Here is a 23,529-nt window from a genome sequence, read left to right on the forward strand (position 1 = left end):
ACAAACTAAAACATACTAAAGGCATATTCAGTAAGTAAATAGTAATAAACAGAAGACCATGTGGTCATTAAAATAACTGTAGTTATTATAATGGTTAGTACAGCCAGCTTGGCAGAACCTAGAATGATGTGAGAGATGGGCCTTGGGGCATGGCAGTGGGTGACTATCTTGGTTACATTCACTAAGGTGGGAAGACCTGCTCATTGTAGGTGGTGCCATTCCCTAGCAAGGGGATCTTGGACTGTGTAAGCCGGAGAAAACAAACACTAACACGCATGTACTCACTGCTACCTTCTTCGGACTGTGGATGTGTGTGACCAGCTGCTTCCAGTTTTGCACTGTACCTTGAACTATGTTGTGAATTAATCTTTCTTAAGTTGCTTTTTTTAATCACAGTATTTTATCAAAGCAACAGAAAAAAAATGAGACAGAAATCTATATTACTCGATAAGGAAAGGTAACAGGATTATGGAGTGAAGCAGCTTCCAGTGTATGGAAAAGTACACTAAAGAATGTCACTTACAAAACCATACACATTTTGTTTGTTTTATCTGATTCTAAAATAAAATATGTTCATATGCACTCACAAAAACTAGAAAATACTTTTAAATCAAGGGAAAGATTATTTGTAACATTTAATGTTTTTACTTACAGACTTTTCCATGCCCCTCTCCCTTTCCTTTCACAAAATTGTTATATGCAAAATGACATGATTCAACTTCCTGTTCAATTTTTGCTTTTGAAATCATTGAGTGCAAGTTATCAGACAATTTCAAATTAAATAACACGTCCAAAAATGTCTCTAACTGAGTGGTCTTTCACACAGGCCAGCACACAGCTAATCTCCCTGTGTAACAGATTAAAAAAAAAATGACGCTTCAGCGAACTGACTTGTAAGCACGGCAGACATCCTTGCCCAGCACCCAGAAGACCCTTATTAAAATGCAAATGAAACAAGGTCATTTTCTACATTTAAAAAATGACTTTCAATTTTGCACAGGAGCCTGGGACAAGAGTGGCCCTTGATGGGAATTAGCAGCTTACATGCTGCTTAGTTTTCACATTTAATAGATGCTCAATTTCAGACTACAGACTACTAAAAACAGTGAGCGAGTCTGCACCCAGTGTTGGAGTTACCCAGAAACTACAAGAAGAGTCATAACATTCTTTAGAACAAACCATACAAATTCACCATTAATAAACACTCCTCTGATTAGTTTGGTGTAGGCTTTGTCCAGATCGCCACGACGTTCAGCATTTTTGAAGATTGATTCTGCAAGTCCAGCAAATTCTTCAAATTCAGCAACAAATGGAAGGATTCCTACTTTACTTTTCTTTGAGATCTTTACTTCTTCCATTTGCCTTATTTGGTTACTCTAAAGTTAGGCAGAAAGCAAGGGGAAAAAAGTCAAGCAACTTAGAAAGCATAGATGACAAAAATGCACACGCAGTGCCCAAGGAAGGCACTACAGATGCTGCTTTGAACTGCAGCAAGGTTAGCAGAGAACACCAGCACTCCTGATAGAAACATTCTACACTGCATTGTATTCTGAAAATAAAAGCAAAGAGAAGAATGAAACTTCTTTAAAAGATGATTTAATCAAGGATTTTGAGCTTCCAGTCTGTTTTCCAACTAGAATCAGTATATCATTCTGCCATTCATGAAGGACAGGGACAAAGCAGGTATCTACCTGCCTCTGCCTTTGAATACTAGGACTAAAGGCATGTGCCACCATGCCCACCCAGCAGTATGATTATTAAACTTTGCATCCTATTAACTAAAATGAACTATAATAACTTAAACTATCAATTAAAGTAAATAAATTTTACTAGAATCTATAAAATAGTAATAAATCCAAATACCTCTCAATTGTTTCATCAAATCACAGGTCACAGATCAGGAAACGGAGTCATCAGGAACCCAGTGGGTCACTGAGGCAGAAGCTGTCCCTATCTATGTATGTGCTGCAGATTCCACTTGTCTTTCCAAACCCGCTAACTTACTCTGTTCAAATGGGCTGGTGCCAACTCCCTACTCCACAGCTTTGAGGGTCATGAACACTAGACCCTAGATTAACTAATTAGCCATTCTGCATAGTGACTTGTCCTTGAGTTAATTTTTACAACTTACAATGCATTTGTCAAAGTTCCTCTTCACGGTCACCAAGACATTTCCCAATGTAGTACTTAGAAAAGAAGCAGGATCCACATTTTGTGCAGTCCACACATGATGACTCATTTTGACTAACATGTAGAGGGAGTTAAAGCTATCAATTTTGTCTCCTAATGCAATTAAGTTGTTCAGTTCTGGTTCAATGCAACGAAATATTTTGATCATCATTTGGCGAATCATATCTTTCCTGTTCAGAAAGCAAGAAAAATAAACAATTAGTAAAAACTTCAGGTGAATCTACCTATAACTGTAGTTTACCATATATAAATAAAGCTTAAAAATTGGTACTGCAATAAAAATGTCAAACTATGGTGAACTATTCTATAGAAGTTTTGAATATAAAAACAGCCAATTGTTTATTTCATTTGTAAAGCTGGGCACTAAACTGCTTTTTTTTAATCTCTAAGAAACCCACCACTTTCTACCAGCAATCACTAGCACCAACTGATCCATCTGTGATCACCAGACAGAAGAGCTCATGAGGCCCCTAACAGGACAGTGAGCACACATGATGACTAGTGCTGATGGTCAACTTGACAGACTCTAGAATCACCCAGGGGACAAGCCTCCATGTATATCTGTGAGAGATTATCTATGCTAGATTGCTTCTGGATGACCCCGATTAGGTTAGTTGAAGTGGTAAGATCCGCCTACTGTGGGTGGCACCATTCCCTGGGCTGGCTGCTGGACTGTATAAAAGGAGAAAGGGAGCTAGACACAGGCACTCACTGCTCTCTTCTTGCTGTCAACTACGGAACATGACCACCTGCTCGGGTTCCTGCTGCCTTGACCCCCACTCTAACTGTGGGACCAAATAAACCCCTTGCTCTTATTGGGCTTTTCATCACAACTAGGACAGCACTCAGGTCTGTGTGGGTATAAGTATCATGTGGATGCTTCCATGAGAAACACTTCACTATCCTTCAAAGTTTACTTTCTCCAGAACAAACAACAGACAGTAATAAATACATACTCAGATGAAACAGGCACCAGTGACCCAGAACTATGCTGTCGTGATAATGAGCTACCATCCACGTCTTCTGCTTCAGTCTGCAAAAATATTCATAGACTTTATATAATGAAAAACCAGCATAGTGACAAATCTATATACCGAAAGCCTGCTATGTTTTAAAACACCAACAGGAAAATACTTTATGGAAAATAGTAATGTCTTTATTACTACTAAAGTAACATATTATACATTCTTTAAGAAAGTCTCATGAAATGTGTTCTTAGATTTGAAACAATCACGTTAGTGTGTACACGTGCATGTGTGAGTGAGCTTACACAAAATGCCACAGTGCACGCATGGAGGGCAAGGACAATGTGGTGGGTCTGTCCTTTTAGCTTACTCTTAGGTGGGCTTCTGGAATTGAACTCAGGTCATGAGGCTTGCTCAGCAAGTACCTTTACTCACTTACCCATCTCATCAGCCTGTTTTTAGAATCCTCCCTCCCCAAGAATTAACACAGGGTTAACAGTTCTTTGTCTATGTGTACATTGGTATGAACAGAAGAGAGAGTGCATGAGGCCAGGCATGTACTCAGATGTAAAGCAGTTCAGCACACACAAAAAAACCCAAACCAAAACAAAAAAACCCAAAAAAATGGAAACCGTCCAACAATAACTTCAGAATGAAAACTTCAGCACTGAGAATGCAGTGGGGCTCAAAGACAGCTCAGCAGTTAGGAGCACCAGCGGCTCTTCCAAAGGACCCAGGTTGGATTCCCAGCACCCCATGACAGCTCACAACCACCTCTAACTCCAGTTTCCGGCATCCTGCATCCTCTTCTGGCCTCCCTGCATAATGCACACATGCGGGACATAGACATACACGCAGACAAAGCATGCATACAAATGAAATAAAAATATAAATTATAAATGCTGTCATAAACTCTTTCTGAAGTCAAGCAAGCAAATTCCCAACACTCCTACTCTGAGAACAACAGACTCCCAACAGTAATGAACTTCCACTCATCTTACGACAGCTTTGTACAGTTGGCTGCCCGAGGCACAACTCTGAGATGACTCCCATCTGAATTATGGTTTTGAGTTCTTCAAAATATTCTAGAAACTCTTTCATTCATCCTCGGACTCTTATGCCCTGATGGCATGAGGAGGAACTGCTATATTCACATTATGGAAGAGGTGACTGAGGACTAAGGCACCAGCTACAGTGTCTAGCTGTTTACCTGAAAGGCCACAAGACAAAATTGGACTCCAAGCTGATGCCCCCACCTCCCCTCTGTATAGCATCATCTCGGAGGCTGTATTTTCCTTTGGGAACACTAAAGTATTAAAATTGGTAGGGTTTCTGGTTTTTAGATCTTATATTCTGTATCCCAGGCTGGCCTGGAACTCATGCAATTCTTCCACCTAGCTTCTCAAGTGCTTGAATTTTAGACACAAGTTATCACATCTTGCTTAAAATGGCTATTTTTTTGAGCTGGGCGGTGGTGGCAAATGCCAGCACTTGGGAGGCAGAGGCAGGCAGATCTCTGTGAGTTTGAGGCCAGCCTGGGCTACAGAGCTACATGGAGAAACCCTGTCTCAAAAAACAAAAACAAAAACAATTGCTTTTTGAATGATGTTCTCCAGAACAAATGCAGACATTTCCTCTCTTGTTAAAGTTAGAGGATGTTAGCTTAAGATATTCTGGAATACTAGAAATCCAAACTCCGAACTACTTCCTATTTTCAGTATTCTGTGAATAACAAGAATACTTAAGATTGATTTATTGCAAATCTTTCCTTTTCTGTTTGGACACTGAAATTGTGAAGACGTAATAATCGGTTAAGTTATGTTACAGACTTTAAATACAAATGGAAGCCATACCATTGATGCAGACATGTTTTGATGTTGCTGTAGTTTGAAAAATTTACTTATGAAGTCCTGTTCTGCCAGACACAGCGGCTCCAATTCACTCAGTACCTGTTCAAAGATCTGAAGGAAACCAATGAGCCAAGGATTAAAGAACCACATGGAATGCTTAATCAGACGCTGTGTTGAGTTCACTCTTCAGCAAGGACACATACCAAAGTATGAATAATTTCCTAAGTCTAGAACCCCCCAATATGCCAAAGACAAGCTCTCCCAAGACTGTCAGGGTAATAAAATACCAAGGTGAAACAGACCCAAAAGAAAACTCACAGTTCCTCACTTCAAATGTGGAGGGAAGACAAACTTAGAAGCTTACTCAAGGCGTCACAGCTGCAGTGAAGCTGCTACTCCCTCTTGATTCTGTCATTCCTCAAACAACTTAGGTGTGGTGTGCACGCCATATTTGTAACAAGTAAATGGTAATGCAGCTCTTATGTTACTTGTCCTTTGTGATGGGATTTTTCCTTTTGCAGAGTCAAAACAGAATTGCAAGGGCACGATAATGACTTAAAGGGTGTCCCAAGAGCCTGCATCTCTGAAAACACTTGAGGCAATCACAGTGCCAGCGCTAAGAATCTCCTGTTACTTTACCTTATCAAACTTGGTTCTGTCGGCCACGTCAAGGTCAGAGGCAGACATGTTCCCCATGTCCAGCAGGGAGGATGACTGGGACCGGCGATTGCCCGAGCTCTGAACGCTCAGTTTATTCAGACTAGAAGTCGATCCAGTGAGTTTCCCAGAGCTTCCATGGAGACCTAAGAAATACCAGAGCTTTGAAAGCTGTGTCTCAGGAATAAAAGACCTACAATCTACCTTAGGGCTACCTGTTAGAGTCTAGGTCTTCCAGGACTCAGAGTCTACTACATGGTTTGCAGAATCCTTGACATTCACTGACGCTGGGTCCTACTGCAGAGAATGTTGTAAGAAGGAAAACTACATGTTTCTATGGACTAGGATGGAAAGGATGCCCTGACCCATCCGATGCTAAAGGTAAAGCTGTCTGGTGCTGTCTCTAAGCTAAAGTAGATGGGGCAGGAACACAGAGGAGGGTCATGAGTACTGTGCTAACACTACAGCTCACAGAACTCTGTAATAGTTCTAAAGAAAACCTGTAATCAAGTATTAATCATCTCTACTTTAAACATCAATCTGTTAAGTTGAACCACATGAAACTATCAATTCCTGACAATTTTCCCCATAAAAGTCAATCACTTATGATTAATCTTAGCATGTTCCTGACCTTAGAGACCCTGCTTTTCTGAGTAGGTGACTTGGCTAATGACAGGTACATGAACAAAAACACCCTAAGCACCTGATTATCTTTAAAATATAACTGAAAAGTGACATCACTAGCCATACAAGTAAGAGACAGGCGTGCTTAGGTAGAATTTAGGAATTCATCATGGTCATGGGAAAATGAGCAACAGCTCCCCCACACTAGGAATTAACAGTTCAATCTTAGAAAATGTAAGGTTCAGATTCAGAATAGAAACAATAAAACACTTAAAAACCCACTCTTCTTGAATACTGCTTTGGTAAGTTGTACTACTTACTAATAGGCAGAAAGGAAAAATTAAGTTATGATAGAGACAATTCAAGTTTTGGCATCATTATACAAACCATTACCAGACCTCTAAGACTTTCTTCAAGGATTTATTTTTTATTATTTTAAATTGTGTATGTGTGTGCATGTGTGATTGCATGTGTGTGTGCATGTGTGTGAACATGTGTGTGCGTACGCACGTGCGTGTATATGGGTATGTGCACGTGAGTGCAGGTATCAGCAAATCCAGAGGTATTGGAGCCCTCTGGAGCTGAAGCTTCAGGTGGCTATTGGCCACCTGAGCTGGGTACTGGGAACTACACTCAGGTCCTCTCAAAGAGCAGTATGTGCTCTTAAGTGCTGAGCCATCCCTCCAGTACCCCTCTAGTAATAGTTAAAGCTCATCTAAACACAGACTATAACAGAAGTGCAAGGTTAAGGTTTTCCATTAATTTCTGACAACAAAGCTTTCACTCCTTGCTATGTAACTGTAACCACGTCACTTATTTCTTGGATGTACATACAACCACCATGCTGGGTTTCTTTTTCCAATACCTGGCGATTTGGTGTGATCAACATATCTGCTATTAATGACTTTCAAGACATGTGACTAACATCTAGACATTAACAGACATGCACTGAGGGTGCCTACTAGCACAGTAAGCATACTCACTCTCTGTTTCCTGTTTGACAGCACTTTCTTTTCGAGGCAGTGTAGCTGTGATGGATTAGGTTGCAAGCATCAAAGACAAAGACAAGTTAATAAACTGCAATTTGCACAAACCATGCACAAGAGGCAGTTAAAAGCTCTAGTTTAAAAGACACATGCAAAGAACTGTGAGCACTGACTAACGAGAGGTGCCAACACATGTGTAGTTGCTCAGTGAGGACTGTTGAGAAAGTGTGAGAGAATTGACTAATCCTTTATGTGGGGCTTCTACTTCCATATTAAGAGAAAATGTCAGGGTTTAAACCCTCCCCAACCCTTTCAATGTAGGCATCGTTGTTTTAGCTTAGGAAGTTGGTACACTTAGGTTGAAAAGAATGAAGTCACAAGGCTTTGTTTCCTGAGACAAGGAAGCTCTGGTAATTTAACACAGCTAAGGATGAAGGGGTCGATTTAGACATTAGCAACCTTCTATTTCCTGAAAGCCCCTTTTTTCCTTGATTTGTCAAAGATTATGGGAGTGGGGCTTTTAAGATAGCCTTAAAATTAAAATCAAGTATCACATGGAATTCCTTGATAACTAGCCTATTAATACAAGACTGAAAGGTGAAAAAACAGTGGTCAGGAGCTGGGTATGGAAGAGTAATTGTAAGGGACAGACTAGCTGAGGAAGTCTGAACTCCAGCACGGTCTCTTGGCATTTCTTTTAATCTCCAACTCTGCTCTACACAGTATCTGTGGATCAACGTTAGAGCCTATGCTGCCAAACATTCTGAAGTCAAACTCAGACCTTCAGATGAAAGGCAAGAACAAACCATATAATGGGACTAAGGATAACTATAATCTAAAAACAGCTTAAGCACAGAGAACCATGTGTCAACTGGCATGGGCCAGCCACACTGGAGGCAAAGGCCCAAGGAGAGCTCTGAACTGGTCATTCCCGTGCCGCCGCGGGGATGCCAGCTTCGGCCACCTGAAGCTCAAGGGTGTGAAACAAGAAGAGCAGATATTAAAGTGGTGAACACCACAGTGCTGCTACCTGTTCACTAATGTGGGCACGACTGCCGGGGGCTAAGCTGTCCTCCTTCAGGCTCACCTTCCCAGAGCAAGGTCTAGTGCAAAGTGTTTTTAAAAGCAGACAATTGTGACTAGTCACCAGGACTGCCTATTAGTTATAATCTGGAACTGAAAACATTCTTTATGTGAGCAGTAGAGTCTCACATAAAGTCCTAAGTATCTTTAAGTAATCTCCAGTAGATGATAAACACACTAAGAGTAGTGGCTAAGGGCCTTCATTCACTGCCGTACTTCCAGTGTTTACTTATACAATGGACATTTATAAACATTTCTTTAATTACTCTTCTGCCAAACCTGGAATCTAGCCTTGTATTCAACTTCTTTTGGAATAAAAAATCTTACTTAGTTTAATTGAGAAACAATGATGACTTTAGATACCATTGTAAAGATTTTATAATATTAAACAGGGCATTATAATCATGTAATTATATATACAAAGAACTAAAACCTTATGTATATCTTATAAATAACTTATTTTTTAATAGTTAAGATATATGTATATATTTTATATATAGTTAAGACATATATATTTTATATATTATATGTCAAACCCAACAGCTAAAGCCCCATTATAAACACTACCCTGTCACCCAGTGACATGTCTGTCTTTAAAGTATGCATCTTAAATAGGGAAGGAAAACCCAGTAAAAATAACAACTGAAAGAATAATCACTCAGTTTCCTTTGCCTCTATCTCATTAAGTATGTTTGGAGAAAAGGAATAGAAGAATCCATTGAAGTATCAATCCTAGGAGGAAAATCCTACTCCTCAGAGGATATCGAGGTAAATTATTCATCAATAGGGAATAATTTATATAGAGAGCTTATCACGAAGAACAGATATCCTCTTGGCATCTTTAATCTATTTTGAATTTCTTGAAATAAGTTATGGTAAAGATAAAATGAAGTTTTTAAAAAGGAAGAGGCAGTCCATTCTGATGATGCCTGTTATGTCATGTTCTTCCTTTTGTTAGGGAAACTCTTATCAGCATCTTGACAAAGGATTGCCAGAGCGAGTACAAAGCAGAACTTATATTTAAAATCATCAACTTGGAGTCACTGAAAAGCTAGCTTTCTAAATCCATAGGTTTTAATTTTAATTATAGTGACTATTAAAATTCATTTAAACATAATCTGGATCATTGAAAAAAATCTGTTGGAAAAATTTCCAACCTACTCAATTCAGAATTTCTTAAGTCATGTGTTTTTAACTTGAATTTTTCTTTTAAAAGGTTAACAAGTCAAATGTAGAGAGATCAACAAACTTGTTATTCTCTGAATTTAGTTTTTCTCTTGTATTTTATAACAAAATAACTGATAATATAATTTTCTATGATGAATTATCACAAATTACTCTATCCATCAGTATTTAATAGATTTATCTTTTTGTTATGACATTGTTTTAAAATTATAAAAATGCATTCTAAACTTATATTATGTAAGCTAAAGTATTTTAACAAGATACTTTAAGAACTTAGAGTAGGAAAAGAAAAGGCTTAAGCTTTAGGATAATGTGATGATAATATAAAGATACTATTGTGTTTTATTTAAGTTGTATTTTTATGTCATTTATCTTAATGTATATCCAACTTGTTGTATTCATATACCGAAAAAAGAGATTTCTCAGCATAAAATGGCACACTAACAAGTAATGACGAATATACTTAATGAAAACATTAAACATGTAACTGCATTAATAATATGCTCTTTGCCCAGAAAAGGCATAACATATCCACAGTGAAACATCAACAAGGATATAAACACACTGCTGTTTAAGAACAATTAGCCTTTAGGATGAGTTAGCATTTCTGTTTGCAAAAGCCTACTGTCCCAAGACAGTGTTTTATGAAGTGTAGCATATTAACAGACAATCCAAAGCACTTCAAATTCTGGACTACTGTAATTAATGTGACATCTAAGACAGTCTTCTCTGCCTGGAAGAGCAGACAGGAGCAGGGCCAGCAATAGGCTCCTTTCAACAGTCAATGCTAAACTCAGCATTCTAAAGGGACTCCACAGACACCAAGGAGTGCACGATGTAGCCCTTTAAGGCCAGGTTTGGACTTGAATAGGCACAGAACTCCATCCAAAGAGAACTCCAGAGATGGGTACATGCAAGAGCAGAACGTGGCCTCAGCACATCCTTCTTAGCTTGATACTTTCACTGGCTGGTCTTTCAAAGAGTGGCTTTTGTCCCTTTAAGTATTAGGAAATAAAAAGCAATATGCTCCAAATAAATTGAGAAAAATAAGTTACAATCATAAGGGAGATTCTGGTGACATTTCTATATACCATTGGCAAGAGAAAATAAACACTTCTAAATTCAAAGCAGCCAGTGAGAAGTAAGAAGCCAGGAATGGCTTTTAGTTCTTTCTCTGTGGAGAGCAATGACTTGCCCCCACCTGCAAACATCTTTGGGGATCAGAAACCACACTCAGCAGTAGTGCCCTGCCTAATTCCTTCTCTACTGGCTGCACTTCAGTTTCCCACCTCTGCTTCCCTAGCATAGTGACCTCTAATCTCAGCATGGATGCCCACCTGCTGTGGACAGATGCACCACATAGTCTTGGCTTGTAAAAAACATACTGACAGATAGACATTTCTTTTCAAATACACTTTCTCTGAAACACTGTAAATCAAATATATTACCTAGACTTCTTCTTTCTTTAATTCTATTGTGTTTCTCCCACCGTGTTTAAAAGCCTCGGGAGTTACTATTCAGTAAGATTACTTCAAAGGGAGACACTGAGCCCACGGCTAGGCTTACCAAACTTCTTGCTTTCTTTAGTGGTGCCAGCCATCTTGATCTTTGCAACTTCAAAGAAATCTTTGATTTCTCTTTCATAAAGTCGGGATAAATAATCCATGTAATTCTTAAAATAAATAAAATATGCAATTATTAGTAAACTAACAATTTTCTCCTTATTCTTTCCCTTAAATCCTTCATGCTTGTAAAACCTTAGTGTATTTCAGCAAATATAAAAAAGCTAGGCTGTTTTCTCATTGAAGAAGAAACAAAGCAGAATGAACAGGTAGCATATTGTTATAATTTACGGAAACGTCAAGTGAAACAATCATACTTATATTTCCATGTTTTCGTGTTACTTCAGTCCATTTTAACTGTGGTTGCAACCACACTAGCTAGGATATGTGAACCAGAGCAGCTGAGTTTCTCCTGCTGCACTGGAATGGCAGCACAGTGCTCTAGTGAGTGGGTGCACCACAATCCAGTCATCGGATTCCCTAGCGAAGGACACTGAAGCCGTTGTGTTGTTCCGACAGTGTCGCAGTGAGAATGCTGGCTCTTTGGGGATTCCTAGGGGCGGATTATAGAGTTGAAGAGTATGGGACTCTTCATGAGGCTGATGCCAGTTCACTTTGAAGGCCTCTGGGAATCTTCAGACTGCTCCCTCCACACTGCCATGTTCCCAACAGTGCCAGAGGCAATGGAGATCTGATTTCACTGACCCTTGTCAGTCTTGGGTTAATCCCAAAGGCCAGAATTTCATCAGTATACATACAACACAACTTTCAAGATAATGTTTCCAAAAACAGATTTGATTGAGCTTTAAATGAAAACATCTATTATTTAGCATAAAGACTATTTTTTTTTAATCGCACCTGTCTATGCTTACATGAAATACTCTATGTATGTCTCTGTAAGGACTCTTCAATAGTAGAGACCGTGTGTTTTTCTAGGTCCTAAGTTAAATAGCATTAGAGAGTTTAGCTAAATTTAAAGAAATCCATAGAAGGATAATCATTCTCAGTTATTCTTTTAAACTTAGGACAGAATTTTAGCTTCAAGATTCTTTATCTCAAATTCATCAATCATTTTATATAGAGCAGGCTCTATAAGAACAGTTGGATCAAACATACTTTAGAGCCTGCCCCTTTCCAATGCATAGACTATATCTGTAAGAGTCACTGAATAGTTATTTCCTATGATCCTTATACTAATTCAAAAGCACATACAAATTAAAATACACCACTAAATTAATTCCTTTTAACATCTGACTTGAAATTTATCTTGTGTTTAAATACTGTGGTCCCAGGCAGCCTTTTCAGTTTTCAATTTTGTCTCTCTATCTCTGTCTCTGTCTCTCTGTCTGTCTCTCTGTCTGTCTCTGTCTCTCTCTACCAGGCACATTCCTCCGATTTAAGGAGACAGATTTGACTTCAAATGGGCGAAGGTAATTCAAGAAGAAGACGTATGTGGACTGACACTGAAGAATGCACTCGACTCAACACATGGCTAGGAACACAACCACCTCTTGGCACCTCTACCTATCCCTCTGCCTCCCCTGAAGCGCACATTTATGGCAGCTGCTAGGAACTGCTTTTTTTAAATGAAAAATTTCAGTATTCTTACTTCACAAAGACAAAACCCTCTCTCATTTCAACTCCAGGATATCTTTTAGCACCCTATTATATACATAATTATTAAAACAACTTAATACATTATTTGAATATTTTGTTTTTGAGCTTTCAATTCACAAAATCTTAAAGGTAAAACAATTTAAATGTTTTTCATGATTTAAAATGCTCTCTCACCTATCTAGAATATTACTAGCTATTTATATGTCTGATTTCGGCAGTGACAATTCTGCCTCTGTCTTTTTAAATGGACACTGTCGTCCTATTTCTAAGGGTGATGCGTAAAGCCAGAGACTCCTGGCTTTTGCTATACTAGCTTCCTGACGGTGTTGTGAAGCCCAAGGTAGATGGCATCATTCTATTCCTTAACACCCACTGCTCTTCCTTGTCCAAGGTCACACACAGTAAGACCAGCCCCTTCCGATGGTCTAACATCTCCACACCTGCCAGCCCACACAGACACCATTCCCAGTTCACAGTGCTGCAACCACAGTGGCCTCCTGGCATTCTCAAGAACACTGGGCAAGCTCTGCTTCAGAGGCCTGTACTGTGACAGGGAATGCTCACTGCTCACCCTTTACTTATCTCTAATCAGTGCTCCAACACCACCTCCTTCTAACTAGGTCTCTCACCACTGTATCTGCAATGGACCCTTCTTTGAACATTGGTGTCCCCCGAATTTTCTCCAGAGCACCCACAGTACTTCTTCCATATGTATAGTTAACTTATTTTGTCTTTTTTCTCAAGAGATGAACTATGACATGGCAAGTGCTTGCCTGTTTTTTCACTGCCAAACCTCCCACACTCAACAGTATTAGCACAGAATATATGGAATACACTGAATCAATGATTCAGACATCTGGATGGTGGCCACCAGTATACGTTACTGTTTTTATGACCAATCCTGGCAAGTTCAGGATCATCCTAGTACGTCTGCCTTTGGAGGCACTCTTTTACGTCCTATTCCCACTACACCTTCCTGAGTCAAGGCTTCATTTCATCTGAATTATTACACTAGAGCCATAATAAGTTTTCCCATCTTTTATTTAGGGTGTAGGTGTCAGGAATCTCAAATGAAGGTTCCTATTATCATTATTAATTTTTTTTTTTTGAGACAAATGTCTTACAGTGTAGTCCTAGCTGGCCTGACATTCACAGAAACCTGCCCTCATCTGCCTCTTGGGTGCTGGGACTAACGGGGTGAGCCACCACAGCTGTCCACCTCCATCTAGTCTTTGCCTGTGCTTGAGGGGTGCTGCTTGGGACAAAGACTCATCTGGTTCATCTAAGTCCTCACTGCTCTAGAGACTGAAACCTCTACTCTGGGCCTGCTGTCATGTGACGGAGTATATGTTCACCACTTCTGTCTGTACATCTTGTCCCATACCCTGATGCCCTCCCTCTTCTTTCTGGTTTTCTCATCCTAATACGCATTAATTAAAGACAACTGGTTATTAAGTCCACTGTAAGGGGCAGTAGACCCACCAGCGCCTTGTTCACTAAGGCTAAACTCAAGCCTAATATCTCCCAGGAAGTCTCCCCCATGGCTCCAGGACTTGGGTTTCCCTTCTCCAAACTACCATGTATTGTTAAATAATTTCTAGCTTGGTACTTAGGTTTCTGCTGAGTGTTTAAATATAATTCTTCCCAGTCATTCTTAAAGCTCTTTGGAATTAGAGATTGGCTTGTTACACTCCAGGTGCCTGGCACAGTAGAATGTTGGCTTAATAAACAGATATTTTTAAAAAATATATGTATTTATTTAAGTGTATTTTTCCTATATTCATGTCTGTGTATCATGTGCATGCCTAGTTCCTTTTTATCCAAGTAAATAATCGAGCACTCAGGAATTCAATTATCTTTTGCTTTGTCAAAAACATACTGAAGTATTTCAAACTTAAGGAACTAAATATTCAATCTAAGACTGTGCCCAGACATCAAATCCATACCTTTGTCAGCCCCTCATATTTTCCATAATCTGTGCTCTTTAGCCACTCCATCAGCTTGGCATATCGGAGCAAGTCTCTATGAAATGGATGATGATTGGGTAGAGTCAGTTCAATAGAATGCTGAGCAAGAGTTGAACTCTGATCATGACCCTAGAGTGAGCAAATAAGTAAATAAATACAATGGAAAGTTCAAGATAACACAGTTACAATAGAAAATTCTAGATAATAACCAAATGCAGTCAAGTAATACCAAATGAATACAGAAAAGTAAAAAAATCAAGTTTTTTTTTTTATCATCCTGTGTATCCACGGAATACTACCACCATTAATATTCACAAACATGAATGGGTGGCACTGTGATAAAGCGTCACTCCATCTTTCAAAACAGTTGAATGTATAAAGCTTGCCTCTCTATATCACTTTACAACATACTAAGCAAATAAACTTCTTGATACAGACTGTATTAAGAAAACACACTAAAGGGAGGAAGTCATCCAAAACAAACTATCCACTTTAATGAGATTTCCATGAAAACTGTATTTTTTTTCAACAGATAAAAATGTGTAAGATATGAAAATTTAAAATTAGTAAGGACTATAGATGGTTATATCTTGGTTTTCCATGATAATCCCTAATAATAATGTTAATTTCAATTTTTCCATTAAAGTGATGTGCTAGTCAAACTACCACATATGACTATTTTAAACCTTGACAATTTTATGTAAATAAATTAATAATAGTTAGATCATGTGTCTTGACATTTGCTTTGGAAAAATATAGACTGCTAGATTATTGGCTTATTAACCCTATTTTCTAGAAGAACCCAAGGCTCAGGGTCTTAACTTGCTCAGGTCACATAGGATGAAAGTCACAATTGAAATCTTGATAACCAAGTCTAACTTCTGTCTTCCTTTAAATACATTCAAATAAAAGCATTTAACTAGAATCAAAAACTGTAGCTGCTGTCTAGCTGTTAGTGTGTGGAGTTGAGTAAGCGTGTGTGCATCTCTCTATAAATGTAACGCCTCAGCCTTCTGTTGACAATCTAGCTCTTTCTCGCTATTTAGTCAACATCTGTGATGGCGCCTAAAGCCAGTGTCCGAGAGATGAGAAAGTTGTAAATCAGACTGGCCTTGAAACAGGATTTTCCAATGAGCAAGCAAAGGCCAACACAAGCCACATTTACTTGGAGTCATTTCCATTCATTTGAATTGCTTAGTCAGAGATGGTTTCAGTATTTTATGGAAACCATTAAATTGACAAAAACTGCTGACTCAGGGGGAGGAGTTGGATAATTAATTTCTTGGTAAAGTCACCTAAATGTATACAATAGTAGTGGAACTACAATAGTTTGATAAGCACCCTGAATGAAAGGAACAAAAATGATTTTACTTTGAAAGATTTCTCACTTCTAATTTACATGTTTTATTATGTAGATTGTTGTTCGGTCTCCATTCTACAGTTTCACATCAGAACAGTCTACGAACCACACGTGGAGAACAAAGGAGTCCACAGATGCTCCACTCCAGGGTCAGGAGTGTCTCCCGATGTCTCTTACCTCTTGTGCTGATGGTGAAGAAGAGGCTCTCCTGCTTCACAATGCTCCAAATACTGTGCTAATGAGCCACATCGCATATGCTTGCATCACCCACAATATTCTTCTCCATTAACTTTTCTCAATGACTCAAGACAAAACTATGTTTTCTACAGCTATTTACTTGATCTATTACATGCTAAGTTACATTATTTCAGGTTGAGAAAGACCCGAAATCATTAAATCTCTCTGGAAAGTGGAAGAATTAATTATGAACAATTGTGTGGAGGGCCTTGCAGTTTACAAAGCTCTTTGCATATGTGGCTAAGTTTTCACAGCATTTCCATGTTACAAACACCTGAGAAACTGGTGGTTCACATATCAACTATCATTCCTTTAATTATTACTGTCAAGATAGACTGAATGTTACTAAAAGATTTAATTTTAGATAAAATGGTTCCAGAACAAGGATGGGAAATTATAAAATTGTTGAAGTTGCTTAATTCAATCAATATAAAAATTATCACATGCAAAACACTAAGTATAAAGAAATTTGTTCTTCACATGCTTAAAAACGTTAAACATTTTAAAGTTTCTTTTATACATAACAATAAATTAACAACAATTACTGAATTACTGAATGCTCATTACCCAGGTTCTTTTTATATATAAATCTGAATCCTTACACTAATTTTATAATATATTCTCATCTTAGAAAATGGCAAATCTATAATTAACATAATTCACAGGGTATTCAAATTAAGAAACATAAAAACTTGGTGAGCCACAAAATTTTACCAGCACATATGTAATATACTATAATTTTTGTTTTTGAAACAGGGTCTCACTATGCTGTCTTGACTAGCCTGGAAGTCTCTATGTAGACCAGGCTGGCCTCATACTCATAGAAATCTGCCTGCATCTGCTTCCCAAGTGCTGGGATTAAAGGTTCGGCTAGATACTAGAATCTAATAAAAGGTAACATGGCACACCTTACTAGAGCCTAACACCCATCTAAGTGAAGTAGACACTTTTATTATTAAAAATAGTTCAATTAGATACCATTAAATAAGGCAAGTAAGATGGGTGGTGGCAGAGGCGTACGTACCATCATATACTAGTCAAAACCTCCCAGCTACTTTGTCCCTTTGTCTGCAATGGAAATCTCCATGTTCTTTAGCCCTTTGGCTAGTGACCTGATGACTAAGTTCAACAGAGACAATCTCTTGTACTTGAGACATCCTTTTCCACCTTTGGCAACACATCACAGGCTGTTGCAACATTTTGTTTTTTAACGTGCATCACTCCCATGTTAACAGTACATATTAGATTTTCAGAAATGGGAAGCATTCATTTTAAACAGAGCCATTAGTTTACAAGGCAAAGAAGCAAACAGAATGATTACTACATATTATAGCCAATAGTTAAGACACAAAAAGACTGTTCGTTGATTGACATTTGTGATGCCATCTACACACGTGGATAACATCACTGCCAACAGCATTAAAAATAATAAGCTAAGAAAAAGGGTGTTTCCTATGTGACTTTTCAGGTGCAGTGAAATGTTGAGGGAGTCTGCCCACCCCGATTTCCCCTCCCATGTTTAGTGAGGAAGTCTTCCTTTATGCTTGCACAGCACCGCCATCACAGCTGCCATCCCCAAGTCTGTCTGTCTCCCTTCCCTAGACTTTCGAGCATCTCTCAGACAGAATGAGAAGCAATGTCTGAGACGCACCTCAACCACGAACAAGCAATTACTGAAAAACCAAGGAGATGAGAAACGGCGGAGAAAGGCAAGCAGAATGAGGTTAAATGCCTTTTTGGCAAAATGGGACATTTAAAAACTGTTACAAATATAGTTAACGGGTAGCTTAAATCAGTAAGTTAAGCTGGAAGCATACAAATTCTGCTGCTCACTTTAGCAAACTTTATATATACATGAGAAAGAGAACAGAGAAGCTTGAGCCAGTCTGATGTACTCACAGGAACCGACAGAAAGTAGGACCTGCTATAGAGCTGAAGAAGGGCCTGAGTAAACTAGTCGGGAATAAAATACAATACAGTTGTTTTAGAATGCTGCAAAGGGAAGCCAGTGTTTCCAGAGAGCACATACAGATTAAGATTTCTCCTTATTTTTTTCTGTTCAATATGTCTAATAAAGTAAAGACAAAAGAACCCCACAAGAACCTAAGTATATTAACTATTAAAATATCTTCTGCTCAAATCACTGTAAGGTGCCCTTGGCATTATTCAAATATTGTTGCCATACCATTAATTATAATAACTCTTTCCATAAAAAAGATGCAAGTTTGTAACACGACATTCACAGTTGAGCTAATTGTTTTCTTACGTGTACACAATATATCTGACACACAGAACCTATGAAACATTGAAGATAATAAGTCAGGTCTAATTCCGACCTCTACACACTGAAAAACACAAGCGGCTCAACAGTAAACACAGACCTGCCAACTGCATAAGTAATTTATGAAGGTAGCTATCTATTTCATTCCTAGAATCAGCTTTAGTTACAAAGAACTTGATGTCTGTGTAAAGGATTATCCAAAGTCCAAAGTACTTCCATGAGGCGCTATGCACAGATTTCAAAATCTTAAAAATCATAGAAATGTATGAAGGATTATATTATAGCCCCAAATGAATACATTAAAAATTGTTGTGGGAATTTAGGTTTAGGGCAACATATAAATGACCTATGGAAATATGTCAGTTAATAATAAATTAAAATTACCTGTTGAACAAAAACATTGTTGAGATGACTGGCCAGTCTCCGGGCAAAGTGCTCCCTCAAGTCGCTGAAACGCTGCTGCTGCTGCTTGACGGCCAGGAGCATGTCATGGCCTGCATCAGAACAACAGTCCCTCACTGACTCAAGAAGGGCAAAGATTCCCTCCATGTTTAACAAGAAATGCCATGGCAGTGTGCATGTGGAGGTCAGAGGACAATTTTGTGGAGTCCATTCTCAGCCTTCACCTTTAGGAAGTTCTAATGATCTATCTCGGGTTGCCAAGTTGTGCAGCAAATACCTTTTCTTGATGGACCATCTTGCTGGCCTTCCCTCCATGCTTAGTGAATTCATTTTCTTCCCCCACTCCCCAAGGCACCCAGAGCCCTAGGCATGTTGTTAGGCAAATAGTCTCCCACTGAAATGCAGCTCAAATCTCTACTACTCTAATGATACCCACACTTAGGTCTTGAAGAATCCAAATCTTTAGTGGCTTTTTTACTTGCTTTATAATTTTTTAAAAAAGATTTATTTATTTATTATGTATACAGTATTCTGCAGGCATGTCTGCCTGTGCACCACAAGAGGGCACCAGATCTCATTACAGATGGTTGTGCACCACTATGTGTGGCTAGGAACTGAACTCAGAACCTCTGGAAGAGCAGTCAGTGCTCCTGCCCGCTGAGCCATCTCTCCAGCGCCCTATTTAAAAAATTTGAGGAAAAAAAAATAATGTAATACACTGTTTCTTCTTTAGTATCATGTGGCAACCACTAGAAATGTGAATTTCAAGACTTCAGCCCAGATCTACCGAATGTGGAGATGTGCCCAGTAATGTTTTAATAAGTCTTCTAACTGATCTGAACACACATTCAAGTTTTAGAACCACTGCCTAGAAAAGCTGTATCTTCTCTGGCATGTCTTAATGGCACTTGTGCTTGCTTCTAATAAGAAAGAGCCAAAGACCATGGTAGGGCAGCGAGATGAATCTGCAGATGAAGGTGGTTGTCACACAAACCAGGTGACCTGTCAACCCCCAGAACGCATGGAAAGGTGGAAGAAGAGAAATGGATCTACAAAGATGTCCTCTGACCTCAATAGAATAAAATTACATCTTAAATAAGATTATAGTGAGAGTACAGCATGGTGGTGCCTGTCTGCACTCTCAACACTTGGGAAGCAGGGGGATTGTGGGTTTGAGACCAGCCTAGGCTATGTAGTGAGATATTAGCCCCAAACTAAACAAAATAAAAACTAGACAATCACAATAGCACACTTGTGAAGGTAAAGATGTTAGAGTCAATGATGGCCAACTAGAAGGAACTGAAATGAAAAAGTTCTTAGTGTTACCAGGCCTCAGTTCTCGGTCAGGTTTTATCATGGCTGTTGAACACACCTGGCCGAAGAGCGACATTGATGCACTGCAGAAGGGCATCGGCAGCATTGGTACAGGCCTCAATGCCTCTGGAAGAAGCAAGGTCTCCTTCCTGAAGAGCCTTTATGTGACCTTTGGCCAAGTCCATGTGGTTCTGGAATACATTCAAACACACCACTTGCATGTGTAGTTGTAGGCTAGTCAGTCCTATCACCCAGGCGGTAATTCCTTGAAATCCCGCGCCCACAAGGTCTATAAATGAGATTTACACACTTGGCGGGCACTCTAGGAAATGCTCACCACGAGGAACTCTATCTCGGACAGGAGCTTCACGTTATTCGTGTTGCTGAGATGAATCAGGTGGTTGCTTTCAGAGATCTGGTCCATCTGCTCTTTTACACTCTGGAGCATTTCCTCATAACTGCTCAGTTTCAGTTCGATCTGATCCACCTCCTTTAGGGCCTCATCCAGCAACTGCATCAGGATATTCACTTGCTTTTCAGAGGCCATGATGGACTGAATGTTAGCCTACCAAGAGAAAAGAAAATATTCTGTCCATGCTCTTGAAATGTGGGAAAGAAGCAGAAAGGCGAAACATGCCCACTCTCTTTGCATCTAGTCAATCAGCTTCCACTCACCTTCTGCACAGTACCTTGAGAAGGCTTATTTCCCTCTGTATTAAGATTTGAGACCTCAGAAACTGTGCAGGGAAATCAGAGGGCTCTGTCCTAAAGCCCTTTAGTGGCAAGCCCTAGACCTTTCCCTTCTCACCATACTGACTCAGCTCGTCTTGGTACATGATTCACTTAGTTCACATGCATTTCTCTTATTCTGATTCGTGCTTTTTTTTTTTTTTTTTTTTTTTTTTTTTACAAACAATGAAAATGCTATTCTTTGGTAATGAACTATTCAGAGACTAATTAACCCCTAATAAGACGACGGTATCTGCTTGTCTACTTTTTTCTTCTACCATTGCATAATAAGAACATTCCAAAATCTAAAACCTTAACCAAATGTCTTCACTGGAGATGGTTTTTATCATGTGCATGCATGTGTATATGTGATGTGTAAATACACATCTGCATGTGTGTAAGTGAGCGTGCACACCAAATGTAGGATGTCTTAATTGCTCTCCCCCTTATTATTGAGACAGGTCTCTCATCTGAACCCATGCTCCCTGATCTATCTAGTCAGCCTGCCCCAGGGACCCCTTATCTCTGACTCATGAGCATCGGGACTACAGAGGAGCTACTATGCACTCCAAGTATTTACTTGGGTTCTGGGGATCTGAACTCTGGTCCTCAAGCTTGCGTGCCAAGTGTGTTAGCTACCCATCTCCTTAGCACCTGGCTCTATCTTTTGAACAAGAAGAGTGAGCTGGGTGACAGCGAGGAGAAAACACAAGCAGCACCCCCACCTTTGCAATCCGGTGCGTACCCCTCATTCCCAGCTCACGAGGGGTTCTTACCCCGTCCAGCACTTGCAGCTCTCTGGACAACTTCTCTGCAAAGGCTTCAGCATTAGAGATGGCACACTCGCAGCCTTCCATCAGTATTTCAATGTCCTGTTCTTCTCTTGCATTTAATTCTTGGTATTCATCTACTGCTTCCTCATCCCCTCCTGTTACACTCTGATTTTCACCACTTGGAACAGATTCTTAAAGCAGGCAAAAATGTAAGGGAAGAAAGTCATCAAAAAATGGGAAGAACTGTAACATGGCAGTTAAGGTCCAGCTAGTTAAGATTGACTATAAGCACAGGACACATTTAGTGGTTGAAGGATAGAAGAGAATGATTCAGAATGTATGAAGAAAAGTCTCAAACCTTCTTTTCATACAGAATCATAGTGTTATTGAAGTGAGGTTCTATGAACAAAAGAAAGCATGCGGTCTAGTGTGCTCACTGACTACAGGTGTTAACATGGGCTCTAGTCAAAATCTCCCAAAACACAATTCCACCCAAATAGAAAGCGTGAAGAAGTGAACCTAATTTCTCTTTTCCCCACCAGAGATGGCTGTTGCTCTAACAAAACAGTGATGATGAACTATGAACACAGAAAACACTTCTTTCTGGGTAGCATTTCCTCTTGTTTTTGCTATTTTCATCTTCCTTTATTTTACACACACACACACACACACACACACACACACACACTTTTCAAATAACTTTTAATTGAAGTGAGAGGCATGTGCATTATCCACAAGAAACTGTGAATACTAAAAATATTGATGCATCTTCTCTTTTTGTTATTGTTTAAAAACCTCACATGCATAGATAAAATGATGAACTATAGAAATTTCCTTAGTAACTCCAATGAGAGAACATGGTGATTTGAAGTTATAAAACTGTACATAGTGTCCAAGCTTCCAAACAAACATCAAGAACTCAAGTCTAAAGTGCTTTCTAGATCACATCTTGCTTCCCTTTGGGGAAAGGAACACATATTGTGTGTGAGCATTTTGTTCAAAGTCTGAGTTGGATAGAGATGGAAAACCACTGTAGCTGAACTCTAGCTCTAAAGAAAGCTATGGATAGGATGATTGGGACGTGAATTGAACCACAACGTCTGCATGCTTTTTCAGTGTTTGTTATTTACATGAAAATGAATACTTCCACTTAGCATGGCTTGAAATCTATTTATTTGTCTCAGAACAAACACCTGCTAATTCCAAGTGAGACAGTATTGATTCTGAAGAAGAGAGTAAGTTAGGCAGATTTAGTTACATCGTAGGAGAGGATATTAAAATTTCTGGTACATGCAATTTAGAGATTATACTCTAGAAGTGTTTCTTGAGAGGCATTGCCATGTTCCTTGACTTTTCAATGAGGCCATTTCGTTCATTGTGGAAATGCAGAACTATCAGATGTGACTCCTTATTAACCACTAGAGGGCAGGGACTATGTAAATCATTCACCTACCACAGTGCCTTGTACTAACATTTCAAATAAACAAGTGTTTTAAGTCATCACAACTACTTTGGTAGTATCTTCTTCTCCTGCAACAGTCCTTCGGAATAGTACTATACTTTCACTACTCTATGGATTTTGTAATCAATTTATCCTTGTAACACAACTCCAATAGTATACAACAGAGGCAAGTAATGCATACACATGGAACAGAGTAGGAAGAAAAGGTGTTACGCACCTTCTGTAACTTTAGGCAGTTCTGGAGAGTAAAAGGTACGAGGAAAGCGGAGGAAAGTAAGCAAAGAG

The 23,529-nt window shown here is 39.1% G+C and overlaps 1 protein-coding gene across 7 annotated transcripts in view; it reads right to left on the reverse strand.

Annotated features, from left to right (window-relative positions):
• Exoc1 (exocyst complex component 1) overlaps window positions 1–23,529 on the reverse strand; it is a 41,911-nt gene that overhangs the window by 4,912 nt on the left and 13,470 nt on the right. The window contains exons 5-18 of one of the 7 annotated variants that reach the window (XM_036200433.1): window positions 23,462–23,482; window positions 21,786–21,973; window positions 20,618–20,845; window positions 20,339–20,471; window positions 18,949–19,058; window positions 18,183–18,236; window positions 14,666–14,815; window positions 11,107–11,212; window positions 7,270–7,314; window positions 5,645–5,808; window positions 5,009–5,116; window positions 3,147–3,223; window positions 2,132–2,360; window positions 1,193–1,376 (exon numbers count right to left, since the gene is read on the reverse strand). In XM_036200433.1, coding sequence (XP_036056326.1) covers window positions 1,193–1,376; window positions 2,132–2,360; window positions 3,147–3,223; window positions 5,009–5,116; window positions 5,645–5,808; window positions 7,270–7,314; window positions 11,107–11,212; window positions 14,666–14,815; window positions 18,183–18,236; window positions 18,949–19,058; window positions 20,339–20,471; window positions 20,618–20,845; window positions 21,786–21,973; window positions 23,462–23,482 — 1,797 coding nt within the window. The remainder of the gene's footprint in view (window positions 1–1,192; window positions 1,377–2,131; window positions 2,361–3,146; window positions 3,224–5,008; window positions 5,117–5,644; window positions 5,809–7,269; window positions 7,315–11,106; window positions 11,213–14,665; window positions 14,816–18,182; window positions 18,237–18,948; window positions 19,059–20,338; window positions 20,472–20,617; window positions 20,846–21,785; window positions 21,974–23,461; window positions 23,483–23,529) is intronic. The other 6 variants (XM_036200435.1, XM_036200437.1, XM_036200436.1 and 3 more) reach the window with 6 other exon arrangements.

The sequence above is a fragment of the Onychomys torridus genome, chromosome 10, assembly GCF_903995425.1.
Source record: "Onychomys torridus chromosome 10, mOncTor1.1, whole genome shotgun sequence".
Lineage (NCBI taxonomy): Eukaryota > Metazoa > Chordata > Mammalia > Rodentia > Cricetidae > Onychomys > Onychomys torridus.